Below are 11385 nucleotides of genomic sequence, written 5' to 3' on the forward strand. Positions count from 1 at the left end.
ATGAACCGTGAGAGACTATGGACTCTGAGAGAAAAACAGGGTTTTAGAGGGGAGGGGGAGGGGGGATGGGTTAGCCCGGTGATGGGTATTAAGGAGGGCACGTATTGCATGGAGCACTGGGTGTTATACGAAAACAATGGATCGTGGATCACCACATCAAAAATTAATGATGTATGGTGACTAACATAACATAATAAAATTTTTTTAAAAATCCATCTGTTCTTAAAGCTTTAACTATCCCATTTATACTCTCAAACCTGTAATTCACTGATTCCAGGACATACTTTTTTTTTTTTTTTTTTTACGTTTGAACATCTCCGAAGTTGTGTGTACCACTGATGGGGTGCCGTGGTCGACGTGGCCAGCGGCCTGTCTGTTTCTTGGTGGCTGTAAAACAGTGATGCTTTCGCCATCGTGGGCATTTTGGATTTGATGAAATCCAGTGTATCTCTGGCATTCGTTGCCTGTACAAGCTCGAGTCTTCTGCCTCTAGCCGGCCTTCTTGATATCGTCACTGGATGTCACCACTGCAGACTCAGCAAATTTCGAACATAAACCGTCATTGAATTTCTCTCAGGAAACACCAGCTATGTTTTCTGACTTCTTTATTTCCAGATGATGACGGAGCCCCTCTCTTGCAGCTCCTATAATAATACAGATGCTAGCCGGGATCTACCAGCCCCTCCTGAGTGCCAGGCACCGTTCCAAGCCCTGTAGATGTGTTAACTCATTCATGCTCACGGCAGCCCTACAAGGGAGGGCTGCCACTAGCCCCCATTTACGTGTGAGTTAGGGCTGCTCACGTGGGGCCGCAGAGCTGAAGGGCGGCAGAGCGGGTACTTGAACCCTGCACCCTGGCTCCAGAGACTGCACTCCAGGTCACGACTCCGAACGGCCTCTCAGATCCAGCCAGGCCCCACACAGCCTTTCCTCATCCCCTGACCAATGACTGCGTTTTCACCGTTACTTCATCTGCTGTGGCCCTTGTTACTTCCCGCATTTGCCCCGAATGCTGTCTTGCTGGTTACATCACCACCGGCCCCCTCGCTGTAAGCCCCTCTTGCAGGTAGATTGGAGATGGCCTCGTCCCACGGCACCTCTGGCATGGTTCCCCTTCCTGCTCTAACACTTGCTTTAAAAAGTCTTATTCGAGGGGCGCCTGGGTGGCTCAGTTGGTTAAGCGACTGCCTTCGGCTCAGGTCATGATCCTGGAGTCTCGGGATCGAGTCCCGCATCGGGCTCCCTGCTCAGCAGGGAGTCTGCTTCTCCCTCTGATCCTCCCCTCTCTCATGTTCTCTCGCTCTGTCTCATTCTCTCTCTCAAATAAATAAATAAAATCTTAAAAAAAAAGTCTTATTCGAAATACAGTTCCCCTATCAGACAATTTACCCATTTAAAGCATACAATCCAGGGGATTTTAGAGCATTCACAGCCGGCATCCACCGCAATCAATCTTAGAAGGTTTTTATCATCCTCAAAAGAAGCCCTGTACCCCTTATCCTCGTCCACATTCCCTCCCAGCCCCACGCAGCCGCCAACCCACTTTCTGTGTCTGTGGATTCCTGCCACGTCGTCTAAGTGACCTCACGCAGCAGGTGGCCTTTGTGTTTAGCTCCTCTCGCTGAGTGCACGGTGTCAGGTGCATCCCTGTGGCCATGCACGCCAGACCTTCTTTCTTGTGAGTAATATTCAACAGAATATTGGATAGACCACCTTTTATTCATCCATTCGTCAGCTGACGGACCCTTGGGTTGTTTCTACTCCTCGGCCGTTGTGAGTAGTTCGTGTACGTGTGTCCGCGTGCACGTATGTTTTCATTTCTGTTGCGTGTGCACGTAGGAGTGAAATTGCTGGATCACACGGTAATTCTGTTTAACTGGTTGAGGTCAAGAACTTTTAACAGCCCCTCAGACTTCTCAGCCTAGTTTCTAAGGCCCTTTCCATCCGTTCTTGATTTCTGCTCTTCTGAATCACAGACTTGCTGCTTCTGCCAGGCCGGGCTTACCGTTGTCAGACGAACTGTGTGTTGGGGTCTCTGTCCTCTGGTTCATGATAAGCACCCCAGCTAGGCTGTGGCCCAGAGCAGAGTCTGCTCACACATGTATTTCTTTGAGATACACAGTATTAAAAAAAAAAAAATTATTTGTGCACACTTAAAAATCACGAGATTTCTGGGGCACCTGGGTGGCTCAGTCAGTTAAGCGTCTGGTTTCGGTTTCGGCTCAGGTCATGATCTCGAGGTTGTGGGATCGAGCCCTGCGTCGGGCTCTGTGCTCAATGCAGAGTCTGCTTCAGATGCTTCTCAACCATACTGTAAGAACTCTGAAGACCAGAACCCTGTGGGGCTGGGGGAGCCCAGTCATTGTTTCAGTGGGGGGTGCTTTGGGCATTTGGGCTGGCACCATTGGGCTGGATTGTCCTGCTCTTTCAGGGTTTAGCATGGCTGGCCAGAGCTGCACCCCCAGGTTCTGGCTGAGAACAAAAGAGTCAGACTTCTACTGAGGACAGCGGTGCCTTCCTATGAGCGGGCTCCTGGCTTCATTTCTTGCCCCACGACCCGGGTGCTCCATCAGGTATGACATCATATTGGGCTACATTCAGGGCACGTTCTGCCAGTCATGGCTGGTCCTGCTTGCCATCCAGCTGGCATGAGTGAGCACCACAGGCCTGGTTGGGGCAGGTGGCTCAGGACTGGTGCCTAGGACCCTGGGTGGCCCCTGTAGGGGAGTGTGCGGGCCCAAGCAGGTCTAAACTAGGGGCCGCTTCTTTCTGCTCCTTTGAATTAAATATTGACTAGATAAAAAAGAATTCTTACTAAATATGTGTAGCATGAAGAAGTACGATATAACAAACACCAGTGTACCCACCAAGCCATTTTTAAAAAAGAGCTTTATTGTGTCCTTCCCCACATCTTATCCTATTTTCTCTCCTTTACTATTCCAGATTTTGGGTAGGTCACTCCCTTGCTTCTCTTTATTGTTTCTATGTAGGTCTGATTTCCTAGACAATATGTTGTTTAATTTTGAAGAAGACGCATACTGTATGTGTGCGTGTGTGTGTGTGTGTGTGTGAGAGAGAGAGTGTGGATCTTTTTGTTCCTTTATCCTGCATTTAGGATAATCTCTTCAGATCTGTCTTCCAATGACTGACTCTTTTCACCTGTTTCTAATCCATAAACCCATCCACTGAATTTCTAATTTCCAGTTGCATTTTTCATTTATCGAAGTTCTGTGTACACCGGTCCTCTTATATCCTATTTTCAAAATTAGTTTTTACGTTATCAAACCGAGCATGTTTCTTTCTGTCCGCATTACGATTTTGCGAGTGTGGACGTTCCTGTTCTCTGCCGTCCGGTGTCCCGTGGCGTGGCCATGCGGCTGCGTCAGGTGCCGGGCACGCAATGGTGGCAGACCGGTGAGCCCCCACTCTGCTGGAGCTGCGGGTGTGGCAGGGAGAGGACAGACGGACACCGAGTCAGTCAGCCGGGCTTGCGGGAGACAGGGCCCCCAGGAGCGCAGGCCAAGGCGTCCGTGACAGCCTCTAGAAGCCGAGACCTGAGGGACAGGCAGGAGTTACTGGGTGAATGAACCAGGCCCCAGTTCCAGCTGATCACACAAGGCCTTTGACAGATGATGACGACTCCTGCCATGATGTCCAGCTCTCTCCGTGACGCTCTGAGTTGGCCTGGGTGTCGGCAGGCTGCCGAGTATGAACCATGCCCGGTGCCCTATTGTGCGTTTGAAGCCTAAGCTGTGAGACTGTGGGATTGTACGTATTTGAGTCACTGCCGATCAGGCCTCATGCTGAGTTCTGGGGGACGCAGAGTGCTGTCGCACGTGCTGGCCCCGCTCCTGACTTGGCCTGTGCTGGCCCGAGACCTTCGACTCTGCCGTCGGGGCTGGAGCAGGCGTGATGGTGGGAGCTGCCCCGCGGGATCCTGGGAGGGCGAGCAGGAGGGGTGCGGTGAGCACCGGGCTGCCGCCGCGGGGCTCTGTGCCCCGTGTCCTCGGTGTTATTCTCCCTTACCCGCACAGGGACCCTGTCCACCTGCCAACCTGCTGTCTTCAGCTTAGACACACACAGAACAGAACTCATGGTTCCCCTCAGACTGGTCCTTTCCTGGGGTCCCCCCCACTGCCCATCCTTTGCGTAGACCCCAATTCTAGTCCCTCCCCTGGGCTCAGGCTTGTCACCAGCGGGCAGCAGCCAGTGACTTCTGATTCCACAACAGATCGTCCACTCCCTCCGGCTCCTCTGCTGCCCCTTCAGCTCCAGCCCGGTTGCCTTCCCTCGGGGCCACTGGCCACCGCGGAGCCGCCTCCTCGGGGCACCACATAGCCGCCTCCTTGGGCTCGTTGCTTCTGCATCCGTTCTTACCCCAGCGGGAATATACACCAGATCTTGTCTTTTCCTGCCTCAGATTCTCCACTCGCTTCCCTGAACGTAGAACCTGATGCCACCAGCCCCTGCCCTCCTGGCCTCTCCGTCTTGCTCACCTTCCCGTAGACCCCCACAGCCGAGCTCTTTCCTGTCTCGCGGTGTCTGCACCCGAGGGCTCCTTCAGCACAGTCTTTCCCTGGCTTTTTGCAGTGCTGACTCTTCAGCCCTCAGAGGGCCCTCTTCTCTCTCTCTGTACTTAATTTTTCTAAAAGATTTTATTTATTTGACAGAGAGAGAGAAAGAGCACAAGCAGCGGAGCAGCAGAGGGAGAGGGAGAGGCAGACTCCCTGCTGAGCAGGGAGTGCAACAAGGGGCTCGATCCCAGGACCCTGGGATCATGACCTGCGCTGAAGGCAGCCACTTAACTGACTGAGCCACCCAGGCGCCCCTCTTTTTTATTTTTTTAAGTAGGCTCCACATCCAGCATGGAGCCCAATGTGGAGCTTGAACTCATGACCCTGAGATCAAGATCTGATCTGAGACCACAAGTCAGACACCCAGCCGATTGAGCCACCCAGGCGCCCCTGTAATTTCTTTACTGACTTACTGTGTTTTCCTTCCTTCCCGCCAAAAGCCGAGGGCAGGGACCTCCACACCTGCTCGCTGTCCGCACAGCCGTGCCCTTGGTGATGCGGTGGCCATTGTCAGCCCCGTTTAATGGCAGGGTGCAGAAACAGACCGAGATGTCAGGGAATGCCCAGGATCACACAGTACTAAGCGGCACTCAGACACCTGCTGACCGATGCCTGGGGAGGGGCCGGAGTCCGGCCACACATCTGCAAATAAATGTCCTCTGGCCTCTGCTGGCACCAGACCCTTCCCCACGCAGATTCCTGGGAAGGCCCAGGGCGTTGGACAGCTTCGCTTAGAATGCTCAGAGACACCCTCCTTCCTTCTCTTGTTTGTGCTCCGGCAGCTCTCTGGCCTGGGGGCTGAGGACGCCGGCTGCAGGGTGGGCGTGCAGGGCAGGGGTGCCGGGGAGGGGGTCCAGGTGCACCTCTGGGAGGTGGGGCATCTTGCCGATTCTTTACAGCCCCTGCTTCCCCTCCTCCTCCCGTGTAGGCCGCACCAGCTTCTATGAGGAGTACGGCGTCATTCGCGACGTGCTCCAGAACCACCTGACGGAGGTCCTCACACTCGTGGCCATGGAGCTGCCCGACAACGTCAGCAGCCCAGAGGCCGTGCTGCAGCGCAAGCTTCAGGCCTTCCGGGCTCTGCGGGGCCTGCAGAAGGACAGTGCCGTCCTGGGCCAGTACCAGGCATACAGCAAGCAGGTGCGCAGAGAGCAGCAGAAGCCAGCCAGCTTCCACAGCCTGACGCCGACCTTCGCAGGTGGGCCCTGGGGCCGCGCAGGGGCTGCCCCCCACCGGAAGCAGCTTTCCAAGTCCAGACGCCCTTTGGTTTGGGTTGGAAGAGACCTCAGGTGGGACATTCACAAGGGTGCCCGTCGCCAGGGAGGAAGGTCCTTCGCTTCTCTGGCCTCCCACTGTCTTTGGAAGCTCACCCAACGGTTGAGCTCCGTTCAGTCCGCATCCACACACACTTCCAGAGCTCTCTGAGCCGGATTCACACCTGGCTCCCACCTATAGCCAGCACCCCCCCCCCCGCCCAGGGAGGCTACAGATCTGTCCGGTCACAGCCCAGGGCACCTCCGGCAGGCAGTCTCCCTGCAGCTCAGACAGATGTCCTCTCAAGCCATGCTATGGACAGTTCCCAGGGCCCAGAGTGTTCCTGGAGAGGGCCGGCCCCCTAAGGCTGCAGGTAGTAAATTCCACTACAAGAGCAGCGGCTGTTTATGGGGCACTTACGACGTGCTAGGCACTTGATATATGCTACCTCACGTAACCCTCGGGAGCACAAACCCACGGCACAGGCGTGATTACTGCCCCCATTCAGAGGTCGGGAAACCAGAGGCTCCATCAAGTTCAGAAACTTGCTCAAGGTCATGCGGAGATCATACATGGGAAGACCAGGCTCGGAACTCGAGTCAGCAGTGCACTCAGCCCTTGGTTCCTACCACACATGCGCCCTCCCGCCGCAGGCCCTGCACACCACCCTGCTGTTGGCTCAGAGCCCCAGCCCCACCCCTTCTCCGCCGTCTGGCCTTGCCTCAGGCACATCTGGGTGCTCTACAAGCGGGAGGGAAGCATGCCTCCCTCCCCGCCACGAGACTTCGGTTCTCTTTGCTTGGGGCAGGCGAAGGCCAGGACTCTAAGGCGCCTCACGGAGGTGGGTGTCTGAGGTGGCCCAGAGGCTGCATTTCAAGCACTGATTTGGGGGAGAAGATGCTAGAAAGGCTGAGCATAGCAAGGCCGGGGGCGCTTCAGAGGCAGCGGGCTGCCCAGAGGAGGGGCTCAGAGAGGAGAAGGGCTGGTGTGGAGGCAAGGAAGGGAAGGCGGGTGCACTGGGAAGTCCTGGGTTCTCTGTGCCCGAGTGTCACCTCCGCTGTCCCCTGTCACCTCAGGCATCCTCGTTCACGTAGACAACCTTCGCTGGGAGGGCGTCCCTTTCTTCCTGATGTCTGGCAAAGCCTTGGATGAGAGAGTGGGCTATGTGCGGATCTTGTTCCGGAACCAGGCTTACTGTGCCCAGAACGAGAAGCGCTGGGTGGCAGACCAGAGCCCGTGCCTGCCTCGGCAGATCGTCTTCTACATCGGACACGGTGAGCTGGGCAGCCCTGCTGTGCTGGTCAGTCGGAACCTGTTCAGGCCCGCTCTGCCCTCTGAGAGCTGGCAGGAAGTGGAGGGCCGGCCCGGGCTCCACCTCTTCGGCCGCCCTCTGTCGGATTACTATGCCTACAGCCCCGTGAGGGAGCAGGACGCCTATTCTGTCCTCATATCTCACATCTTCCACGGCCGCAAGGACTCCTTCATCACCACGGAGAACTTGCTGGCCTCCTGGGTTTTCTGGACCCCCTTGCTGGACAGCCTGGCCCACGAGGTCCCGCGCCTCTACCCGGGAGGAGCCGAGAGCGGGCACCTGCTGGACTTCGAGTTCAGTGGCACCCAGTTGCGCTTCTCCCGGCCGCAGCTGGAGCAGCTGGTGCCGGGCCCAGGTTCCGCTCCGAAGCCCAGCGACTTCCAGGTGCTCCGCGCCAAGTACCGGGAGAGCCCGCTGATCTCGGCCTGGCCTGACGAGCTGATCGCGCAGCTGGCTGCTGACATCGAGGCCGCAGCTGTGTGGGCGGTGCAGCGCTCTGGCGAGTTCCACCTGGCGCTGTCCGGCGGCTCCAGCCCCGTGCCCCTGCTGCAGCAGCTGGCCACCCGGCACTACGGCCTCCCCTGGGCCCACACGCACCTGTGGCTGGTGGACGAGCGCTGCGTCCCTCTTCGGGACCCTGAGTCGAACTTCCAGGGCCTGCAGGCTCACCTGCTGCAGCACGTCAGGGTCCCCCACTACAATGTCCACCCCATGCCGGTGCACCTGCATCAGCGCCTCTGTGCCGAGGAGGACCGGGGCGCCCAGATGTACGCCAGCGAGATCTCGGCCCTGGTGGCCGACAGCAGCTTCGACCTGGTGCTGCTGGGCATGGGCACGGACGGGCACACGGCCTCCCTGTTCCCGCAGTCGCCCGCCGGCCTGGAGGGCACGCAGCCGGTGGTGCTGACCAGGAGCCCCTCCAAGCCGCACCAGCGCATGAGCCTGAGCCTGCCCCTCATCAACCGTGCCCGCAAGGTGGCAGTCCTGGTCATGGGCAGGCTGAAGCGTGAGATCACCATGCTGGTGAGCCGCGTGGGCCATGAGCCCAAGAAGTGGCCCATTTCCGGCGTCCTGCCGAGTTCTGGCCAGCTGGTTTGGTATATGGACTATGAGGCTTTTCTGGGATGATGGTGCCTTTGGCCTTTGCTTGCTCCCATGCTTGCTTTCCCCGGTACTTTCCCCTTCCCCTTGGTCCTGCCCCCTGTCTTGGCTCTCTGGAACCTGATGCCTTAAGATTAGGCCCCCAGAGAGGAAAGGACGAGGCCTTATCCCAGTCCCTTTGACGGTCCGTATCTAGTTGTGGTGGGCAGACACAGACACAAGGAAGAAATGGAGTCTGCTCTTGAGAAGCTTCCAGTCCAAGTCGGGAGAGAAATATCCGCCTTAAGAACATACCAGCAGCAGTTACACAATAACACCAGCCAGCACAAAACAGGACGGTGTGAGAGCTCCCACCTTCAGTAGAAATGCGATGGCTAGGGTTAATCAGGGAAGGCTTCCTGGAGGGGGTGAACCTTGAACTGGCTCCTGTGGAAGAGAAGACTAGGGATAGTAGAGAGAAGGGAGCAGCACGGGTTCCATCAGGTACAGAGCCCACACGAAGCAGGTGCTAGAAACTGTCCAGAGACCTTGAGTTGGCCGTTTCTTCCATCCCTCCCCTTCTTCCTGAGCCTCTGACGTTTAGCCTACTGTCCTGGCCTCTTTGTGGCTGCCTCCTCCGCTCTCTCTGGGTTCCCTTCCCCTCTGTCTCCCTGCTGTCCCCCAGACAGATGAAGGACGGTAGCAGGAACACAGCAACAAACACTAAGAAGGTCCCAGAAATCTTGCAGCTGTTGTTTGGAGCTCCCTTTCGCAGTAGATGGACTTCTCTGCGTGGGGGGAGGCCCCCCGCCCACTCTCCCTTCTCTAGCCAGCCCCCTTTGTGATACACAGTGGGCATAGATGATTCGGCCATTCCAGGGATCCCTCACTCCAGAGGGTCCTTTACACCTCAGGGGACTTCCGGTGGGCATTTCCACTCTCAGTAGACCCTGTTGCTTCCCCAGGAAAGATCCGGTTAAGCCTTTCTGTGATGCGGACACGTCATTTGTGGGGAGAGCTGTGATGGAAATGGTCCAGACCCTGCAGGTGCTCTGATCTGACCAGACAGGAGCCGGGCCTCCTCTGCGGGCAGCTGTAGCTCCCAGGCAGCGCGGGCTGCCCACGAGCTTCTCAGGGACCTGGCCGGCCCCCGCCCTCCTCACACTACCTCTCGGGGGCATGGAGCCCACCTGCCTGCCGTGTGCTGGCCTGGCCTGTCACCGCGGACACACTGACCCCCGGGGAAAACAACAGGTAGCTTCTGTTCAGAGGAGGTTGGGTGCTGTGTTCTTGATTAGCGCCGGGCCAGTAATAGTGTGTGGGGGGGGCTGTCTCTCTGAAATTCTTGTAAAAAATATTCTCACACACGTAATTAGTATTTCAACTTCCCACGTCGTCGTGCGCCCAAGACAGGACTGTAAAGGAATGAGACCGATTTTTCCTGTGTGACTGCTTGACACCTCGTATCAAGTGTTGATGTCACCCTGAGGGCTTTCCTTGGTGAGGGGGAGCGTCGCCAAATGTATTTCTCTGCTTCTGCTTCTGCGTGTTTACACTTTCTTCAAGGCTGTGGATTTAAAAGCATTCTGGGGCCCGAGCTGAGGGTTCTCTATGTGAAAGGCTCTCCTGTTGAACGTCCCCTGGCCTCCCACGACCCGTCTGGACAGGACAGCTCTCCTTACACCGAGAGAGCTAACCTCGGCAAAGCAGAACCCCAGTGCCCGGTCGGGAAGTCTCTCTCTCTGGGGGTCTGCGTTTTGGCTTTTTTTTTTTTTTTTTGCTTCTGGGGGCCAGCGCTCATGAGGGGACACGGGTGGTTGTGTGGCCACGTGGGGGCGCTCTTGCACCATCCCGGCCCTCCCTGCGCCAGCCCCTGGCCTTGAGCTCTCCCCCATGTGTTCTTCAGGAACTTCATCCTCTGTGGTTGCGACACTGACAGAAAGCGACCTCCCCGCGCCCAAGAATCAGTCCAGGATGTGGGCCAGCAGGCCCTGATGTCACCATTTCTGAATAATAGTGAGTCAGTGTGGGCCTGAGCCCAGGACCTCCCGTCTGAGAGGAGGACCTTGCCTCAGAACCCAGCCTTCATCAGTCGAGCATACGTCAGGGGCCGGGGTGGGGCAGAGGTGCCAAGTGCTGCCCTGAAGTCACACCACAGGAGTCCCCTGTGTCCCATCCTGGGAAGGAGGGTCTCAGAACGGGGCCACCGAGACGGATGGTGTTCCACCTTTGTGGACCACGAGCCATGGCCAGAAGCACACCTTACCTCAGGAATCCGTCATCACATTGGTGTGTGAGTCTGCCTCACGCACAAGTTCCATGAAGGAATTCTTACCTTAGAACGTGAGATACCCTCCGGTTTCTATTTCATGTTTGGGAAATGCTCCCTAGAACCTACTAGATTGATACATGGTTCGAAAAATGCTGCTCCAGTCCAACTTCACCCCGTGTCTGAACCGAGGGCCCGAGGTGCGGAAGGGAGCACGTGTGTCCAGCTCATACAGGGGCCACCAGGGAGCACGTTGGGACGGGAGCCTGGGCTTTCCATTCCTGCAGCTTCGTGCCACGGGCCCACCTGGCGCAGCGAGGCTGCCGTGGCCCCTGGCGTGGGTGCTCGGCTCCCTTCCTCACGGGGTTGATGAGGCCGACGCGACACGCTGCTTGGGCTCCTTACTCTCTCAAGCACCCCGTGAGGACAGTGGAGGCGTCCTTGTTTACAGATGACTTTGACGCTGGAACTGAGGTTGTCCGACGACAACAGGCCAGGGTGCCAGCCCCGTGGTGCCCCCTCCTTCCCAGGGAGCTCTCGGTGCACAGGGGGGCTGTCACGGAGCGGCGGGCGGGAGCCCGTGTGCCCTCGTGGACCTGGGAGAGGCGGAGGGTCCCCCCCCCCCCAGTGATTTAGCATCTCTAGAGCGAGCACCTTACCATTTGTTGTGGGGAGAGGGGAGGGACTTTCCAGGTTGTTGTAAACTAGGTTCTGAGTTTGATCTGGGAGCGTAGTTCTCTGCTAACCACAAGTTAAAATAGTCGCGTTGACCCTCCCTGCTTCTTGTTTCTCTGCAGACAGAGCTTTATTCCCACCTGGGGCCTCCAGGTTAGCGGCCCGGCAGTGCAGAGCGCTCCCCCAGGGTCGTCTCCCCGGAGGCACAGGCCTGCTGTCCC

General features: G+C 57.1%; 1 protein-coding gene across 4 annotated transcripts in view; it reads left to right on the forward strand.

The window, feature by feature from the left end:
* H6PD (hexose-6-phosphate dehydrogenase/glucose 1-dehydrogenase) overlaps positions 1 to 9809 on the forward strand; it is a 26415-nt gene extending 16606 nt beyond the window's left edge. For all 4 annotated transcript variants that reach the window (XM_031029562.2, XM_081817459.1, XM_081817461.1 and 1 more), the window contains 2 exons: positions 5503 to 5772; positions 6905 to 9809. In XM_031029562.2, the coding sequence (XP_030885422.2) occupies positions 5503 to 5772; positions 6905 to 8268 (1634 nt within the window). In that variant the 3' untranslated portion in view covers positions 8269 to 9809. The remainder of the gene's footprint in view (positions 1 to 5502; positions 5773 to 6904) is intronic.
* Positions 9810 to 11385: the final 1576 nt, after the last annotated feature.

The sequence above is a fragment of the Leptonychotes weddellii genome, chromosome 4, assembly GCF_054177405.1.
Source record: "Leptonychotes weddellii isolate Sample4059 chromosome 4, ASM5417740v2, whole genome shotgun sequence".
Taxonomy (NCBI): Eukaryota; Metazoa; Chordata; class Mammalia; order Carnivora; family Phocidae; genus Leptonychotes; species Leptonychotes weddellii.